Genomic DNA, 19023 nt, shown 5'->3' on the forward strand with positions numbered 1-19023 from the left:
TTGGTCTCTTAGCAACAGAAAAACAAATATTTGTTTAATCGATAACTTCCCAGTCTGTTCAATCATTTCCAGTCAGCCATTTTCATCATTTACCTACTGTATCTCTTGCTTTTCCAGTTAATAAACGGCAAACAAAATGGTCGTGGTCCACATTAAAAACAATGACCAATCTCAGTTCCTCTACGAAACCACCTTAAAAACCAAAGTGGAAGATTTCATCCAAGCGGTAACAGCAATATACAATGGTCGTCTAAAAATTGACCGAGTCTGCTGCGAAATTGAAGAGCTCGCAAAATATGGCACTCTCTACCCGCCGGAAATACTTGGTTTAACCGAGGAGCAAGTCGAGGAGCTTAAGCTGGTCGATTACTATGGCGATAAATGCATTCCATCTGGTGGATTCACCCTAGTGAAAGACCCAGTGGGCCGTCGTAATGGCAAGCAACCCAAGAAAGAAATGCAGGACGTTCTTACAAAGACCGTTAAAGAAGCTAGAGAGATGATATCAAAGAATCTGATTAAGGAAAACAAGCCTATGACTTTGAAGATTGTTCAGCAGGCTTTAGATCTGCTTAAAGGCGCCGTTACCATTGTATACCCAATGAAACTTCCGCCGCACGATGTCATCCGGATGGAATTTGAAAACATCGAAGATCTGAGCGGAACTCAAGCATCGTTGCAGGTAATAGATCCGGTGACAGCTCAGGTGTGGTTCTGCGGCAAGGAGATGTACCGAGATAGAAAGATACTGGGCGATTATCTCGGCAAGATTGAAAATTGCAAGGTAATTTTACTCCTAACGATGATATCTTAGCTGTCAAGTTAATTTCGCACCTACAAGCGTTAATGTAAATGTAGTTAGATGTAGATATTTTCATAGACATTTTGCCATGAGGTAAACCTTTTACCGATGTTTGTTAACGACATCAGTAACGTTAAATGCGTACGAGTTGATCAAATTATCATACGCTCACCTAAAGCAGTTAATCGTTTACAAATCGCTTGATAAGTTCGTTTGAACAAGTCCGTAAGCGTGTTGAGATTAATGATGACAGTGGAAAGTAATTGTGTGAAATTGGAGAAGGTGAAAAGTTGGACAGGTCGGTTTTATCGTTTATATTTGCAATTCGCAGGTGATTGTGAAGCTGAGCAAGCGTGGACAAGGTGCGCCTGGTCGCGAACCTGTAATAAACGAAGAGGAACGCAAGCAGATGATGCTGCACGCGTACCGGAAGCAAGAGGAACTGAAGAAGTTGGATATGGATAATGATGACAACTATTTGAATGCTGCGTGGGCAGACAGCGGTAATTTAAAGCGGGCGTTTCAGGGAATTAATAATATTTCGTGGAGACCCGGCAAATAATCTGCAATTATGTAAATTATAATTAATTTTCGAATGTCTTTATTTTGGCATTATAATTTAAATTTGAATTGGTATATTTTACTTAATTTACTTGAAAGACTATTCTAACATCTTGAAAGAAGTACAAATTCTGTCATAACACAGAGTCAAACTAATTTCTAAAATTATTTTCTGCTAAAAGACAGTCGAACTACTTAAAAAAAATTGTAAAAAAACAGGGTCAAACTGTGTTCTAAAATTATTTTCTGCTGAAACACAGAGTCGAACTAATTTCTAAAATTATTTTCAATCGAAACACAGAGTCGATCTGATTTCTAAAATTATTTTCTATCGAAAGACAGGGTCGAACAGGCGTTGTGTTAGGGTAAATAGTTTTCAAGTAATTTAACTACTATTTTATTAATTACTAGTGTTACTAACAGTGTTAATCCTACACTAGGTGCAGGACTCCAAAAAATCACCCATACTAATAAAAGTATGATTACTTGAATAAACAATCAGTCTGATAACAAAATATTACTGAGATAAAGTATTCTTAATCACGGATTTTGCAATAAAAAGTTCACATTTTCAGTTTTTACACCATGTTGGAAAATTTCGTGAAAATACAAGTGGTGGTTCAATTTGCTTTTTACCAGTTATTTGGGAAATAATGGTGCTAGTAAAAAACTGACTGGATATCTTTCATCCTCTTGCAATTCTCTATCGAATGGAGTTTTCCATTTTTCTCTAGCTTAAAAAATAACTAATAATAATAGTTTAACTCTTAACTGTTTTCGAGTGGATTTTGGTCAATTTTTCATAATCAAAAAATAAATTTGCCATTTTATAGATTTTTGTTAGGGCATGAAAAATATGCAAAAAGATTGTCTGTAACTTTTATAATTTCTGAGACAATTGCGTTGCAAAATCATTTTTCACTAGTCTAAAAATACAAAATTTGAAAGCTTAATACATGTAGAATTATTTGATGAATGCTATGCAGTTTTCCGGTCTGGCTTATCTTTATCAGTCCTTGAGATATTCGGTATTTAAGTTGTGCTACAAGTACACTTTAGATTTAAGAATATCAACAAGGTAAACAAACAAAACTATTGAGTAACAAGTTTAGTAAATTAGGTTATTAATAGCTTATCTATATAATGATTTTATTATGTTTTAAAAATAATTTAAACCACTTGCTAAAATGACCTGCGCCTCCGCCACATTTTAGTTAATTATTTGCATATTCATAAAAAAATGAAAAAATAAGTTTTTGAAACTGATTATAAAAGAGGACAATTATACGAATGTAATATTTTAGTATATTATTTAAATTTCTCTTTTTGTAGGTTTAGGAGATATACGTTAAATTTTGTTCATATACAATTTTATTAATTATTTGTCTTAAATAATGATGGCTGAACAAAAGTTTACTAAAACATTTGATTTCCAATTTATAAGTTTAATTTATGGCATAAAAAGCATTAAACCGTGAAAAGATTTCGGCATAAAAAAGGTCAAACTTTTTCACTTTTTTATCGATTTTGGATTCTAAATTCTAATTAACTTATTTAAGAATAAGAATAAGAAATAAGAATAAGCAAATAAATGTTTAAATTATGAACTTAGAATTTTTAGATTAATTTATAATGTACAACTAAATTAAAAACTAAAATATATGCCCTTAAATCAATAAAAGTATGAAAAGTTCTATACTGATTTGAAACTTTGTATAAATGTATGTTTGGTTGTCTACACTAGAAAATATTTGTTTTTGTAGTCATAATCTTCAGCATACATGTAATAAAACCTCAACTAAATGAAAAAAACTGTGATATAAGACTATGAATCGCTTTGAATATTGTGAACCTGCCCTAGGGCCCAACGAATATTTTTTAGTGCAAGACAAGAACGTACGTTTATACGATGGCAACCAAAAAGTAATTCTAACCCTTAAAAACTTATTTAAAAGTAAAATTTACATTACATTACAAATATTTGAACTTTTGCAGACAAATTTCGAGGGTGGCGAATTGACCGTAACATCACATCGTATTTTTTGGGCTCAACCAGGCCACTTTTCCAATGGTCAAATATGCCTAGCACTGCCACTAAGTTTGGTCACTGCATTCAATGAAGAGTCACCAGGAGCATTTAGCTTTAGCCGCAATCAAAAAATAGTTTTATATTTACATGAGCCGTCACCAGATAGAAATGAAGGGCCTCAGCTTAATAGTCTGTATAATTATATTAAACTGTCATTCAGAGAAGGTTTTGGTGCACATACCCTTGATGCCATTAACAATGCAATAACACAAAAACAATGGTTGCTTGATGTGCAGCAGCAGCAAGAAATTGCTCAAGGCAGTAGTGCACCTAAGAAATTACCTGAAATTAAGTTAAGAACTGGTATTGTGGGCATTGAGAGATTTTTACAAGAGAAGCAAAAGGCTACAGATGAAAGTATTTCAGTTGCTTTCCAAGATTTAAGCAAGTTGATGCTGATGGCAAAGGATATGGTCAGGCTATCACAAAATATCTCAACAAAAATTAGAGTAAGTTAACAAACGATTCCGTTTATATGAATAAAATGATTACATCCACAGGAAAAACAAGGTGATATCACTGAAGATGAAACCGTCCGCTTCAAATCGTATCTGATGAGTCTAGGTATTGACGATCCTGTCACAAGAGACGGTTTCAAATCAGACAATGCATACCACAAGAGCCTAGCGAAGCAAATAAGCGATAATTTGGTAACACCCATTGAAGAAGTTGGCGGCATGATGGTACTTACCGATGTTTTCTGTCGTGTGAATCGAGCTAGAGGCCTAGAATTGTTATCCCCTGAAGACGTTTTAAACGCTTGTCGGTACATGGAGAAGCTGGAATTGCCACTGAAGTTATTCCGGTTTGATTCAGGCGTATTGGTATTACAGCTTGTGAGTTTAGATGGTGAATCTGTTGCTTACGCCACTGAAGAACTTGTAAGTGCAAATATTTCGGCCTTAAATATTATTATTAACTATATATCTTATAGATTACTGAAAGAGGATCACTGAGTGCAGAAGAATTAGCACAATATCTTGGAATATCGGTGGTTCTCGCTAAGGAAAGGCTAAAGACAGCTGAAAATTATGGACGGTGTTGTCGTGATGATTCCATGCAAGGTTTACGCTTTTATCCTAATTTATTTTTGACCAGGGACGACTAAGACGTATTTAATTGATGATAGGAAAGGTAATGTTGCTTTTTAAATAATGTTTGTATATAATTCATAATTATATACATTTAGAATATGCTCATTTCATTTTTGTGCAGGAATTTTATTTTTAAGTCGTCACATGTATTTTTGTCTTTAAAATTCTATCCACTATTTATTATGTACGCATAAAAACTATCATCGCAAGTAAGAAAACGTGATACAACACAGGCAGTAATCTAAATTTGAACATTTAAAATCAAATGCATATATACTCCACCAAAGTAAAAAGAAAAATAAGACGCATTATTAAATAGAAATTGTTCAGCTGGCTCATTAGAGATTCTCTTGAGAATCTAATCATCCTTCTTGTCTTTCTCTTCAATGTCCATTTTATCAGACTTGTCCTCGGTGGTAGAGGATGGGGCTCCTTCATGGCCACCTTCATTAGGCCCTCCACCGGGTGCATCTCCGCGTTCTTCAGGCGGAGGTTGCGATCCGTACGGTCCTTGCATTCCGTGATCTGGTGGACCTTGCCCTTCGGGTACACCTGGATGTCCATAGGGATGATGCGGACGCGGCATGTGCGGCGGATATTGCGAATAGGGTTGATTATAGTACCCATGCGGCGGATATTGGGGATATGGTTGGTGATATCCTTGCTGTTGCGGATATGGGTACGAAGGATGTGGAGGACGTGGTGGAAGTGGTACAGATTGAGGATTTCCGGGTCCATATTGACCATGCTGATAAGGGTATTGACCGGATGGCATCATTGAGCCCGGTGGAGGTGCGGGACCACCTGGATGAGATGTTAATGGTGCATTGGAGTGAATTGGAGGCGTGGATGAATGAGGCGGGCCTTGTGGATGAGTCGAAGGAGCTCCTGGATGTGTTGGAACACCAGGGTGGGAGGTTGGTGATGGAGCATTAGGATGCGACGTTGGTATACCGGGATGAGATGCGATACCTGGATGAGGTGGAGTTGAACTTGGATGTGATGATGGTACTCCAGGATGGGGTTGAGATGGCGGTGGGCCATTAGAATGAGGATGACCGTTAGGTGGCCCTTGTGGGTGGGAGTGGAGTGGTTGAGAGTGAGGTGGGCCGCCTTGATGCGGGGAACCCTGACCATGGGGTGGGCCTTGCGCATGCGGAGGACCCTGTGAATGTGGTGGACCTTGGCCATGAAGAGGACCTTGTTGATGCGGAGGATGTGGTCCTTGTTGATGTGGAGGACCTTGACCATGCGGCGGATGAGGACCCTGTTGATGTGGTGGACCTTGAGAATGAGGTGGTCCTTGCTGCTGATGGGGAGGACCCTGTTGATGAGGAGGGCCTTGTTGATGTGGGGGACCCTGTGGATGCGGTGGGCCTTGTTGTGGCGGCTGTCCTTGCGGATGCGGCGAATGGGGAGGAGCCTGCATATGCGGCGGCATTTGTCCCTGTGGCCCAGGCCCAGGAGAATGAGAACCTGGTGGTCCCCCTGGTCCTGGTGGACCACTTTGACCATGCATCGGGTGTTGTTGGTGTGGTGGTGGCCCATGTGGCCCTGGTCCACTGCTGGGATGAGACGGCGACATTGTCGAATGCGGCGGGGTGCCAGGTGTTGAATGCGGTGGAGCTGTATGTGGGGGCATTCCAAGATGCGGCTGCATGTGCGGAGGTGGACCACCATGTGGATGCATGCCTGGCTGTGGAGGATGCTGCATACTTGGCATACCTGGATGAGGCGGCACATGGTGCGGCGATGGTGGGTGTCCCGGGTGCATACTGGGACTATGCGGTTGATGCAATGTTGGTGCAGAAGTATGCGGCGGTGCCTGTTGCGGAGGAAGTTGTGGCTGAGGAGGGACAGGAGAATGAGCCATTGGCAGCGGTTGATGTTGCTGCTGTGGTGGAGGCTGGGACTGCGGTGGTACAGCCGACAACTGAACTGGCGCTTGTGATGGCGGTGGTTCGTCCACTTGCATCTTTTCTTCTTTAACTTCAGGAGGAGCATAATTACCATTCGGCACAGGGGTTGGCTCCTTGGGTGGCTCAACCGGAGATGGCTGCGGTGGAGTTTTTGGCATCTCGGGCTGGGGCGACTCCTGCTTGACAGGCTATAAACAAATGCAATTAATCACCCCGAGCAATTCATAGCGATACATTCAGATGACTAGGTACTAAACAGCGTGCAGTAAGGCTTTTCACAATAACATAGGTAGTGGTGGAGTTACCTGGATGTAATGTAGTACTATGCCCTGTTGTTAATGTTAATTTGCAAAGAGAATGTCACAGCATTATACATTTACACAAATAATTACACAAAAACAACGTTTCACACGCAAGTTGGTTGAAAGAAGCAGTTGTTGAAAATTTATTTTGAGAGTTAAACTCTGACAGTGGGAAGGTTGTTTTGTCGGACGAAAGACAACGCTTGTAAGCAACACAGATAAAATGCGGAGTGCACCATGTGACTCGTGAAGATTGTTCTACCTTACCAGGAGAAAAGTTAACCGACGCCCCTTTTATTGCCGACTCCGATCCGAGATAACATCATTTAAGAGGAAGATATATTGTTCTATAAAATTTCGATTGCTTTAGTGATGAAAAATATATCATACGGGTGAACTTGATGAAAATGTGAATTGTGATTGATGTAACAGAATGACGAAAAATGATGAACAGAACAAATCAGAGTTAAGTTTTCCCCTAGTAAATACAACGTCACCTCAGTTGGTTTCCTTCTACTCATATGTACATCACACTGTTCAGTGAGGGGCACAAGTACACTTACTTCTTGTTGTGGCTGCGCCTCGTCCGAGGGTAGTGAATTGGTCGGCTGGGGACCACTAGCGGCAGCATTCGGCTGCACCGGTTCGCTACTCGCGGCTGGAGGGCCATTTGAAGCAGCTGCTTCTTCTTGTTTGATTTTCTGTTCGTCCTGACCCTTCAATCGCTCTTTGCGAAGAGTTTCGTATTGACGTTCGACCAACTTTTGGAATGTTTCATCGTCTACAGCTGGTTTGCAATGCTAAAACATTATTTATAAATAAATTATTTTAGTTATTTTAAAATTTAGGCCAACCTTTTTCAATTCCTCTTGGAATTGTTCACTGCTCTCAATAAATTTGCGTTTTTTAGCGTCAAACTTCTCTTCGATCTGCTGCAACTCCGCTTCGAGTTTCTTCTGATGCATGGTGAGCGACTGCACTTGACGTTTCAACACTTGCATTCTACCAGTTGTCACAACCGATCGCACATCGGGAACCACCGTATCCGAAAATATTTCGTTAATAAGACGATGATTGCGCAAATATCGAGCGTATGCAATATGTTTAACGGAATAACCATCATCTTGATCTGAATAACAACCTTAATTATTACAAGTCCGCAATAGTTTTTATTTAATTATTACCTTCTTCATCTTCTGCTGGTTGAATATCAATTCGACGATCAGCAGCCTGTTGCTGCTTATTACTATCACGACTTCTCTCGTGAGTGTCGCGCTCTTCAACACCAGAAGCCGCACGGTTTTTCGCCGCAACAAACGCCAAATACGCCGGCGAATTCTGATAAGTCTTGAGATTCTTATCATATTCGACCTTTTCTACTTCATATTCTTCAACGTACTCGTTCTTCTCATCTTCAGGCAAGTCACGCCACATTTGGCCAATTATCTTGCCGATTTCCCACAGTTTAAGTTCAGGATTTTGTGCTTTGACTGTGTCCCAAACCTTACGACTGTATCGCATGTACGGCATGAGAGGCTTCTCCGGTGGCTTAGGTGGTTTGGGAGTCTTCGAATCATTCTAAGCAATTTAATTATTGATTAGCACATGATGGCGTGATGAAATTAGATTAATAATAATGCTGTGCTTACTTGAGGTGTGTTTTTTCCAACTTTTTGTGGTAAAAATGATGAATTGCCACTAGGAGTAGTAATAAATGGATTTGTCTCCTTCTAAAAATTGTTGACCAAATATATAAAATTTCAAATAAACGAAATATAGGAATTATTACCCCAGATCCTTGGCTAACTCCTCCGGAGGCTCTTAACCGCTCTATAATTAGAAAATAAGGTATTAAAAGACTAGTTGCCCTTGTGTTTATGCATCTATCATCTAAATTTAATAACTGGATCCACAAATGTTCAAAAATGCAATTATAAACACACATAGAACTTACCAAAAAAAGTGCATAACACATTGAACGATTTAAAACCGTCGCATTAATAAAATTCTGTTTTAGATCGACCAATATGTCTCACAAATGTATCAATGTTTGTTTGTTGCTAAGGTTGGTTGCTCGTGAGCAAGTGTACGCTTTCGTTAACGTTGAAGCAAAAAGCATGAGCAAATTCTAATCGCAAATTATTAATAAAGCGGTACGAGTACAATGAAGACGGTCGAAAAACAAATGATGTTAATATAATATGAATGAGTCAATTTTAGCGGATTTGTTTTAGAGTTCTAATTGAGTGAGAGAGATAATCGTTTTTTACCTTTCAAAATGTTGAAAGTCATCGGAGAACCTGTGAACAGCAAATCTGAACAACAAACACAAACAAAGCAAAATCATTGCCACTAAATCTACTCACACAAGCATGATGCAAACTGCCCTTCAATAATATTATCATAACAGTTTGCAGAATGCTTGTGCATGCTTACATCACTAATATTTACTTGTTTACTAATAGTCATGCAATTAATCAGAGGTAAGTTGAAGTCGGCCATATATAAGGTACATTTAAAAGAGATAGACATGGTATTTCTTCTAATAGGTCGGTACGTTCGTAATTATTTCGAAATATACTTCCATGAGGAGAAAACATAATACACATGCGAGCAAAGTAGGCAACAAGCCATCATTAAATGCGTACTTTAATCGCCTTCGTCGGACACAACGAGAACCGTCAACGCAAAACATGTAATACCCACGTCGACAGGGCACAATCGTCAAAAATGTTACAACAGTAAGATTGTAATGCTTTTGTTCTTACGGTTTGGCGTCTGCGGTCCTCCCATCGGCGAAGAGACTTGTTTATAGTTGCCAGGTAAAGCCATCATAGATTCTTAAATGGAAAACCTGATAAGGTTACTGTTATTCCGATGTGTATGGGATGCAATCTACCTTGATTAAAACAATTAAATTGGAGTAATTATTGTGAACTTCTTATATTTCAGGCAAGTATTCACCGGAGTTTATACGCTTGCACGCCAAGCTTTGCTTACAACGCAGCCATGACGTGCGATCGACGCGACGCCAGTGGAATATTTTTTAAAGTAGAAGCAGTTTAAAAAGTGCGACCAGGTCACATCTTTGTTTATAGTGGATAACTTGAATAGCAACACTTGAAATTATCCTGGTTAAATTTGATGCTAAATAATTTATGCTTGTGCAATTTGCTTGACTGCATAAAATTACTGCGCCAGTGCGGTGTGCTAATAAGTTTAAACTTGTTTATTACAGCGGCACATGAAAAATATAATAGTCAAAATAAATAAGTAAGTATTTCTGAATTATATAATTAAAAATATTACATTCTAAAGTAAATGCATACACAATTTTAAAAGCATAATTTTTAGGCTTTAATCGTATTTAAAAAAATAATAAAAAATATTTGGGACCATATTAGGTACATATGCACGATTTAAAACACTTTCCCAAAAATAGTCAACATCCCCATTGGTAAATTATTATTTATATAAGAGGTGCGCATGCGCTGATGTACATACCAAGCATACATTTGCCTTTTTAGTTAGATGCAAGGCTTTTCATGCATCATGGGCCATAAATAAATAAGTATAAACACAAGGAAATAAATGTTGTTGATGAACAATTAACAAAAAGTCCTCTCCGGCGGGGAATCGAACCCCGGTCTCCCGCGTGACATTTACATTACATACATAAATGATACTTTTTCTATGTAATCAACAATCATTTCCGATACAGTTTTGATTGAATCTTTGAATTCTTGTCCGTCCATTTTCTAGTGCTGTGTGTTCATAAACTATAGTGTAAAATTAATATTCAATTGTTATTGTTTTACCTTTTATAGTCGTAAACAGTTGATTGCAAAATGTCACATGTCTATTCATGTCATTAACATTGAGGCATTTTGTACGACCATGTAAATTCAACGTTTGTCATTTCCATGTAATTTTGTTAAATGAAAATATGGTTAAACCAATTTTAAATGCATAGACTTTATGCAAAAATCTCAATTTTCTGAATAATTTGTTGTTGTGGAAAATACGCCATTGTTAACATTTTTGCAACAGTTTAACCATAATATAACTGCGTAATTGGTTTTTTAGATTGTATGATAAATACTAAAAACATTATACGAGGTATTTAAAAGTTGTTGGTGGCTAATATATAGAAATACTTAATAACAAATTATTGATACAATTTTCTATTTACTTTAAAAATATTTATTTATTAATAGCCCTGAGGGCCTCTTCATAAACAGTTTATGCCCTCAGGGCGAATCATATCAACTCAATATATAAAATGTAAATCCAGAAGAAATCACGTATAACTATTAATAAATAAATATTTTTAAACTATACAATGGATTACGTATTCAGCAACGAAAGTAATAAAATTTCAATTTAATATTTACACATTAAAGTGTATGTTTTCTGCTAAAAGCTTAAAATTTTACTGATGTTAACACAATTCTTCGGTAGTATATTCATTTATTGGAAGTAGAAACGACAACCGCTCAACCCGTTTTCAAAGAAACATACATAAAATAAATTCAGTAAAGTTTTCAAGTAATAACAATAAACAATATGTCGGTAAAGAAAAGCATTTGGTGTTAAAACAAAAACAACTTAAGTATCAAGTGGCTAAACGGGGATTTTAGTCACGAGATTGATTGAGAGTGAGTGTAGCGAGCGTTTAAACAATCGAGTGTTAAACAACGTTTACTTACGTGATGCTTACGCTATTTTATCTCCTTCCCCTCGCTTTCCTCGTTTTGGTTTTTGGATTTGAACTGTTGTATTTTTAATCTTTAAAATTCGCTCGCTAACTACTGGGAAATGTAAGGTTATAAACGCCGAGCCGCGCCACCATGAGCAGCAGCAGCGTCTGATTTGACTTATTTGGCTGGCGGCGCATGGCATTTCATATGGCGTGGTGCGCAAGTTTCGCGTCATCAATAAATCCCATGAGTAAAGTACTTTACTCATGACCATGGACTGGAAAAACTGGCGCTTTAAAGGTGGAAGTAGAAAAACAATATAATTTGCCAAGTTTAACATTACATATAAGTTAGTGGGTATCGCAAGTTATTGGCTAAACATTGCACACATGTATTTACTTGCATATACTTGCAATGGTTTAGTAAAAATATCGTTTTGGCGATATTGTGAGGGTATAGCGTACAGTAAGTGTTTACTTAACTTTACTTAGCTTATACTCACCCTCTCGTACTACCAATGTATTTCAACACATGTATTTGTTTGGGCTTTCATTGTTCTTCATGAGTTCTCTAGCTGTCGGGCGAGAATCGTGGATGATTGCGTGGGCTAACAACGTAGGACAACCTTACGATATGCGCAGTCGCGCAGTCGCTATGCTACACGAAACTGTATAAGTGTAGAAATTGAATACAGGGCAAGTCGGATGATTTCTAATAAGAAAAATTTAGCGTCTCAAACAGGCAGAGCGCTTAGCCCGAGCCCCGCTCAAAATTGGCTTACCAAAAAGCGAGCTGTGCATCCAATAAATATTACAAAGCTCTAACAAGCAAGTAAAACATCGGCGGTTGATACAATGGGCATTTCTAAAGTGGCGCCCAAATGCGAAGGCGCAACGGGGGAGGTGAAATCCAATCCGAAGACTAATTTAAACATCTGCGAAAAATAACTCTGTATTTTTCTAAAACTTCCAAATGTTACTACCTAAGTGTCGAGGCTCGTTGCTCACGCAAAATATCAGTACGGACCGTTTTTCTTAACACACCATAACTGTTCGCTATTATGTCTACTGCACATTCAAGCATTTATTGACAATGTCGCCACCGAAGAAGAACTGAGGACACAGGGATTCATTATAAGTAACTTGTGGCAAACAAATGCGAAAGAGCCACGAGGGAGGTGAATTCCCATTTGAAGACTAATTTAAACATCTGCGAGTAATAACTCGGTGTTTTTCCAAAACTTCCAAATGTTACTACCTAAGTGTTGAGGCTCGTGGCTCACGCATCATATCAGTACGAACCGTTTTGCTGAACACACAATAACTTTTCGCAATCTTCTTCACGGACAAGCATCATTGACAGTGTCGCCACCGAAGAAGAGCTGCGGGCACAGTATTGCATCGCAACGCACTTCTTTCATCAGATGTTAACGATCTTGCGCAGTTCCTTCGACTGCACAACGCGCTGGTTCGCGTGTGCCTTTGTCGTGAGATAAATATAGCTGGACGGCTTCGTTTGCCAATGTCGAATCTGCGGTTCCTGCTTCGAGGATAAGGCTCCCGCTCCTCACCACATTATTTGTTCTGGGGTATTGGACTTTGAGTAAGGTAAGGTATTGACTTGGTTTGGTGTATCTTTTGCGTGTGGGCGTGGGGTGTGGGGAAGGGAAAGATGATACGATTTGATACGAACCAATTCACTTTCAGCCATGTAGTCCCCGGAACCACCGTGATCCGTCCTACGTTGTTGCGCCGATTGCGTGCATACGCTGTACGTGCTCTTTCGTATAATAGCGTTAATGTTGTTGTCGGTTAGACCTATGTCATTCATCGTTACTTTAAAATGTTCATATTCTTTCGTACGCACCACTTCTCCAAAAGAACCTATTGTGAAAATCGCTAAATTTACATTGCATCTGTGTCTCATTTCATTAAATAGATTGGTGTCCCGCACGATGCTGTTGTAATTTTCTTTTTATTTAATTTTGCCTGAGTCTCTTGTGTATTTCACCCATTTAATTTGTTCCTGCATGGGCATGATAAGAAATAACTTCGAATATGGTTTCTAATTCAAAATCACTATTTTATTCACTAATTATACAATGTCTATGCGTTTCACAATCTCAACTTCTCCCCTTTTACACTGTCGTTTCTCTGCCGCGTCTCTACTCGACTTCCCTCTGGCCTGTCTTCTCTCGCACTCCCTGAGTATCCTTCTCCCTTCACTCACAGCGCTTGCGCGCAGTCCAGCCGACTACGCCACTAGGCCATACTTAACCGGCAGGTTTTTCAGGTGTGGCGCCAACACTTGTTTAAGATGTATTTTGCTTACCGAGTTTCGCTCCCCCTCAACCATAAGTCGGATGATGGAGTTTCTTTTTGGTAAGAATTGATTGTTTGAAGGGTGTATTTGGTACCGCGTCGGTGCTGAATTGAGTGTTGACAGTTGCGTGTGTATGTGACTAAACTCCTCCTAAACGGCTGGATCTATTTTGATGAAGTTTTTTGTGTATGTTCAGGTGGGTTTGAGAATAGTTTAGATTAACAATTCGGTCTACTGGGAAATGATCCAGTTCCAGTTTTTTTACCCAAAAGTTAAAAAAAAATGCCTGAATTTAATTAACAGATAGAAAGTCATTTCTTGACAATAATTATAAAATTGAATTTATCAAATTTGAAACAGAATCGGTGAATTATAATGATGGATGTGGCACATATAGCTAAAGAAGTCTTTTAAGAATATCGATAATATTCAAGAAAGAATAGTCGAGACAAAGTTCGGCAGGGCAGCTAGTAGTTTCTAAAAATATCATTATCATCTCAAAAAGAGAAACAGAAAGAGAGAAGAAAGAGCTGCCAAGAGACCTGATGAACGTCTCCCTACTTTGTTCTCTGCGCGCTACTATGTTATACCTACGCCCAACCCTCAATAAAGGGAGGGGGTAGGTAAGTCGGAAAGAGCTGCAAACGCATCAAGGTTACAAACTGTAAATACATGAGGGTATTCTTCTGATTTCACTTCTACTGGGGGGAAACAAGAATTGGAGTCAAGTAGTGCGCAACTTGGTACAGGTGAGTCGGATAAAGATGGCCTTTGCTAGCGGGTTTGCGCCCCCGCCTTCCCACCAAATAGAACAAAATAATGGGGGGAGTTTATATAAATAATTAAAAATTAAATAAAGAACAAAAAGTCCTCCCCGGCGGGGAATCGAACCCCGGTCTCCCGCGTGACAGGCGGGGATACTGACCACTATACTACCGAGGACCTGCAGGAGGGGTAAAAATTTAAAATTTTCAGCAGGACGTTAATCGGTTTACCTTCTGTTAGTCACCGTTGTGAGTGATATCGGCCTAAACTAATATATTTTCGAAAAAATTAAAAATTGCAATACTAAATACATGGTTTGTGATAAGTTGAGGGGATAAAGTCTGAAATTTTAAGTAAGAAGGAAGTCCTCGGTAGTATAAATCATTTATTTGGAACTTGAACGCTGAGTCGAAACGACGACCGTTCAACCAGTTTACAAATGAACCTACATAGAATACATTCTGTCAAGGGATACAATTACGACAATAAAACATTACGGCAGTTAGGAGCATAAATATCATTGGGTTCACGGAGTCCCCTTGTTATTCTCCGCGGTTTACTGTTATTGGTTTGGCTTTTTGGTCGACGTCTCCCGCTAGTTTGATGTTCCATAGTCGTCTAGTCTAGTGTTGTTGTATAGACGTTTCAATTCGTCTTCAATTGGTAGCTTTGGCGTGGTTCTCCGGGTAAAATGCCTTCCTAAAGTCATACCATGTTGTAACTAGAGATCGACGGTTTTGGTTTCGGCCAGTTTCGGCCAAGGAATCTAATTTCGGCTTCTGTTTTGGTGTCGGCCAAAAATGGGCCGAAACTTTAGGCCGTAACGAAACTCAGTGTTCGTGAATTTTATTCTAGTTTTATTTTAAAGTGACACACGATAGAGGTTTGAGGGAATCCTCAACCAAACATATGTTCAAAAAATTCCCAAAATCAAAAATTTTCAATCTATCTTCAATTACTTCACTTTATTGCTTAATACTGTTGTAAATAATTTTATTGCACCATTCCTTAAATCGTTAAATCTTGAAACTTAAATTAAACATATTTTTATGTAAATTACGGTTTCAGCTTCGGTTTCAGCCGAAAATTTCGGTTTCGGTTTCAGTTTCGGTCGGACTCTAGTTGATACGTGTCCAGTTCGGTTCATTATTGAGGAGAGCACATCTGCTTTATCCAGTAGGTGGTAAGCAGTTGCATGGTGGCAACTTCACTCGCAATGTAACCGGCGAGCAGTGCGGCCGGTTGACCGCGAGCTCTGCATAGCAACAAAGCAAGTCAAGACATTTCGCCACAAGCAAACTCAAACTCAAGTGCAACCGTCTTAGACACAATCGACCCAAAGTTCTATACATTTACTCGAGGCGGAAAGAAAGAACAAGAAAGATTGTCACACGTAGAACAAGAAGAAGAGGCAATCGACGAGAGTATCCCGCAGAGTAACGTAGATGAACAGCACCGAGTTCATCTCTCACTCCAATAGAGGAACATGACCATGCGCAACAGCCGGAACCCGTAAATAGCGACAACAAAGAACTCAGGCAAGTACTTTCAAACTTATCAAAGAAAAGTAACTTACTGAGGTTCTATATTCCCAAGAAACAACACAAAAAGATTACAAAAGTGGACAACATGCTCGCCGAAACAATACAATCCATCTTAGCAAATTCAAAGAGACCAGGACGGCGACATCGCCTAGTGAAGAAAGCCATCTTAGCCGCCGGCTACCTGCTTTGGAAGGAAGTAACCGGCTACATGGGTAAACCAAAAACAGCACCACCTTTCACTCAAACAAAAAACAAGATCCGTCGGCTGGAGACGAGGGTGAAAAGAGCAGAGGCAGTGAGGGAAAGGGAAAAGACCAAGTTGGGCAAAAATCTCATCGAGGATGACACCATCTCAATTCATAAGTTGTTAGTTAGTTAGTTGAGGAACTAACGACCGAATCCAATTACTGAGACGTGATCTCCTGGAGCAGATCGAAAAGCATAGCATAATGCAAATGCGCCAGAGATGCGAACAGGAGCCGTCGATGAAAGTATTAAAAGTAGGTCGGAAGAACTTCGCGAAGCCAGATATGAGCAAAGCAGAAGTTTTCTTCCAAAAACTTTACCAGGACCACGTACCATCCAAGGAAACCCCAAAGCCAATCCTCAACAAATGGCTTGACAAAGTGGCCAAATCAGTACCAACAAATAACACAATAGAATACGGGACCCTGATCGATCGCGCTATTCGCGACAGCGCGAACTGGAAGGCACCAGGAGAAGACAGGGTCCCAAATATCCTATATAAAATATTCCCAGCAGCGCAAAAGTACATCAAGCAACACGTTCTGGATTGTATCAAAGGCAATTACGTCTTCAATCCCCAGGACGTGTCAGCTCAAAGTGTCCTAATACACAAAAAAGGCCCAACAGACGACCCTAACAACTACCGACTCATCTCCCTTCAGAACACTGACTATAAAACAACAACCAAAGTACTGACAATGGCCATTCAAAAGCAAGTAGGCAACTGCCTGCCTCCGCAACAGTTGGCACGACCAAGCACTTGGGGGACGCTGCACGGCTTCCTGCTGGATAAAGCAGAGGTGCTCTCCTCAAAAATGAGCCGTTCAAGCCATGTCTCAACATGGTACGACTTTAGGAAGGCATTCGACACGGTGGACCACGCCGCAATCAATGCCCTAATAGAGAAGTTACCAATTGATGACAACTTGAAAAAGGTATACATGAATACCAAACGGCTCTGGAACATCAAGCTGAGGAGAGACGACAACGAGAGAGCCAAACCGATCAAGATTAACCGCGGCGTATATCAAGGGGACTCCGTGAGTCCATTGATTTTCACCCTATTGACCGCAGGGCTCATTGACCATCTAACGAACGCACCGGAAATCTTGAAAATGACACGCGGCACCCAGCAGGTAATAGCGTACGTCGACGACATCAAGTGCCACACGAGATCGCCGACGCACGCGAACCTGATAACCGAACACCTGGTTAAAGGTGCCGCAGAGATCGGTCTTACGCTCAACCGGGAAAAGTGTGCTACACACAATCCCGGGGAAGCAAATTCCCACGGCCAATTCGTACCGCAACTGAGGAAGGCGTACGAATACCTGGGCATAGAACAGACTGACCTAGACATCCCCAACTACGACCGCCTCGAAGAGAAACTGGCCACTAAAACCAGCGATCTCCTCGGCTCTAAGCTGACGACAACACAGAAAAGGAGAATATACAACAACACTATTATCCCCGCCGCCACATACGTCATGGGTAACATCCGCCCCCAGGAGAGAGTGACATCCACGCTGAAAGCGTGCCGCGACCTAGACGGGAAGCTCCGCAAACTAGCAGTGGCAAACAACATCAAGACGAGACCAACATCAAACCAACGGATGTATCTGTCAACAAAGTCTGGAGGTTTAGGCTTCAACACCATCGAAGTCGAAACCGAAATCCAGTTCGTCCGAAGGTACTCGTACTTCGGGTAAGGTGATAGGCAACAACAACTTTGACAGCGTCCTGAGGGCGCAACCCTATTGGATGAAATGAGACTAAGGCACAGATGCAATGTGAACTTTGCGATTTTCACAATAGGTAGCTTTGGGGAAGTCGTGCGCTCCGAAGAACACCAACACTTCAGAGAGACGCTGAAACAAATGGGCCTGGCCGATAGCAACATTAATGCAATCATCTGTAAGAGCGCCTACAGCGTATGCACGCAATCGGCATCGATTCTCGCTCGACACCTAGAGAACCCATGAACAGTATGAACACGTTTTAACGACTAATCATTTACTTTTACTGACATATTATTTATAGTTATTTTTGACTGAAAGTATTTTATGTATATTTCTTTGCCGTTCCAGTTCCAAATAAATGATTTATACTACCGAGGACTTCCTTCTTACTTAAAATTTCAAACTTTACCCCCTCAACTTATCACAAACCATGTATTTAGTATTGCAATTTTTAATTTTTTCGAAAATATATTTGTTTAGGCCGATATCACTCACGACGGCGACTAACAGAAGGTAAACCAATTAGCGTCCTGCTGAAAATTTTTAAATTTTTACTCCTCCTGCAGGTCCTCGGTAGTATAGTGGTCAGTATCCCCGCCTGTCACGCGGGAGACCGGGGTTCGATTCCCCGCCGGGGAGGACTTTTTGTTCTTTATACATTTTTAATTATTTATATAAACTCCCCCCCCATTATTTTGTTCTATTTGGTGGGAAGGCGGGGGCGCAAACCCGGCTAACAAGGTATCTTTATCCGACTCACCGCTACCAAGTTGCGCTACCGACTCAATTCTTGTTTCCCCAGTAGAGTAGAAATCAGAAAGAATACCCTCATGTATTTTACAGTTTGTAACCTTGATGCGTTTTGCAGCTCTTTCCGACTTACCTACCCCTCCCTTTGTGGGGTTGGGCGTAGGTATAACATAATAGCGCGCAGAGAACA

The 19023-nt window shown here is 40.1% G+C and overlaps 3 protein-coding genes, 2 long non-coding RNA genes and 2 other non-coding genes across 17 annotated transcripts; 4 read left to right on the top strand and 3 right to left on the bottom strand.

The window, feature by feature from the left end:
- The first annotated feature begins 45 nt into the window (after positions 1 to 45).
- Positions 46 to 1880, top strand: LOC135791957 (cilia- and flagella-associated protein 298). The gene is made up of 2 exons (XM_065302571.1): positions 46 to 784; positions 1134 to 1880. Exons 1-2 carry the CDS (start codon positions 137 to 139, stop codon positions 1362 to 1364), a joined length of 879 nt encoding a protein of 292 aa, XP_065158643.1. The 5' UTR covers positions 46 to 136; the 3' UTR covers positions 1365 to 1880.
- A 1214-nt stretch (positions 1881 to 3094) lies between these two features.
- Vps36 (vacuolar protein sorting 36) lies at positions 3095 to 4868 on the top strand. 2 transcript variants are annotated; one of them, XM_065302178.1, is made up of 4 exons: positions 3095 to 3286; positions 3359 to 3901; positions 3953 to 4333; positions 4387 to 4868. In XM_065302178.1, exons 1-4 carry the CDS (start codon positions 3191 to 3193, stop codon positions 4558 to 4560), a joined length of 1194 nt encoding a protein of 397 aa, XP_065158250.1. In that variant the 5' UTR covers positions 3095 to 3190; the 3' UTR covers positions 4561 to 4868. The 2 variants fall into 2 exon arrangements, with proteins under 2 accessions (XP_065158250.1, XP_065158251.1); XM_065302179.1 differs by having other exon boundaries at positions 3095 to 3259.
- Positions 4652 to 9795, bottom strand: Bap111 (Brahma associated protein 111kD). 9 transcript variants are annotated; one of them, XM_065302172.1, is made up of 10 exons: positions 9667 to 9795; positions 9536 to 9607; positions 9038 to 9067; positions 8557 to 8597; positions 8417 to 8497; positions 7952 to 8345; positions 7622 to 7896; positions 7331 to 7567; positions 6771 to 6794; positions 4652 to 6653 (listed from the first exon to the last, which is right to left on the bottom strand). In XM_065302172.1, the coding sequence occupies exons 2-10, from the start codon at positions 9600 to 9602 to the stop codon at positions 4905 to 4907; spliced, it is 2898 nt and encodes a 965-aa protein (XP_065158244.1). In that variant the 5' UTR covers positions 9603 to 9607; positions 9667 to 9795; the 3' UTR covers positions 4652 to 4904. The 9 variants fall into 9 exon arrangements, with proteins under 9 accessions (XP_065158244.1, XP_065158240.1, XP_065158245.1 ...); XM_065302168.1 differs by having other exon boundaries at positions 9038 to 9082; XM_065302173.1 differs by having other exon boundaries at positions 9536 to 9662; positions 9732 to 9793.
- Positions 9083 to 9991, top strand: LOC135791696 (uncharacterized). The gene is made up of 3 exons (XR_010548104.1): positions 9083 to 9250; positions 9317 to 9589; positions 9720 to 9991. It is a non-coding gene; the product is annotated as an uncharacterized lncRNA (long non-coding RNA).
- Positions 9992 to 10100: 109 nt separating this feature from the next.
- Positions 10101 to 12074, bottom strand: LOC135791695 (uncharacterized). Of its 2 annotated transcripts, XR_010548103.1 has the most exons (3): positions 11970 to 12042; positions 11477 to 11759; positions 10101 to 10868 (listed from the first exon to the last, which is right to left on the bottom strand). It is a non-coding gene; the product is annotated as an uncharacterized lncRNA (long non-coding RNA). The 2 variants fall into 2 exon arrangements; XR_010548102.1 differs by having other exon boundaries at positions 11477 to 12074.
- A 2585-nt stretch (positions 12075 to 14659) lies between these two features.
- TRNAD-GUC (transfer RNA aspartic acid (anticodon GUC)) lies at positions 14660 to 14731 on the bottom strand. Its single transcript has one exon. It is a non-coding gene; the product is annotated as a tRNA-Asp (tRNA).
- Positions 14732 to 18650: 3919 nt separating this feature from the next.
- Positions 18651 to 18722, top strand: TRNAD-GUC (transfer RNA aspartic acid (anticodon GUC)). The gene has a single exon. It is a non-coding gene; the product is annotated as a tRNA-Asp (tRNA).
- Positions 18723 to 19023: the final 301 nt, after the last annotated feature.

Source organism: Atheta coriaria, unplaced genomic scaffold (assembly GCF_025399875.1).
Source record: "Atheta coriaria isolate IRGN ID8LTWV9N9 unplaced genomic scaffold, Caltech_Dcor_3.1 hic_scaffold_5_pilon, whole genome shotgun sequence".
Lineage (NCBI taxonomy): Eukaryota > Metazoa > Arthropoda > Insecta > Coleoptera > Staphylinidae > Dalotia > Dalotia coriaria.

Coding starts and splice junctions, on each gene's coding strand:
- LOC135791957 (XM_065302571.1), top strand. CDS start 137: ATGGTCGTGGTCCACATTAAAAACAATGACCAATCTCAGTTCCTCTAC. Junction 785..1,133: donor GCAAGATTGAAAATTGCAAG/GTAATTTTACTC, acceptor TGCAATTCGCAG/GTGATTGTGAAGCTGAGCAA.
- Vps36 (XM_065302178.1), top strand. CDS start 3,191: ATGAATCGCTTTGAATATTGTGAACCTGCCCTAGGGCCCAACGAATAT. Junction 3,902..3,952: donor ATATCTCAACAAAAATTAGA/GTAAGTTAACAA, acceptor TTACATCCACAG/GAAAAACAAGGTGATATCAC. Junction 4,334..4,386: donor CTTACGCCACTGAAGAACTT/GTAAGTGCAAAT, acceptor TATATCTTATAG/ATTACTGAAAGAGGATCACT.
- Bap111 (XM_065302168.1), bottom strand. CDS start 9,602: ATGATGGCTTTACCTGGCAACTATAAACAAGTCTCTTCGCCGATGGGA. Junction 8,598..9,037: donor GACTTTCAACATTTTGAAAG/GTAAAAAACGAT, acceptor TTCTAATTATAG/AGCGGTTAAGAGCCTCCGGA. Junction 7,568..7,621: donor TCCAAGAGGAATTGAAAAAG/GTTGGCCTAAAT, acceptor ATAATGTTTTAG/CATTGCAAACCAGCTGTAGA.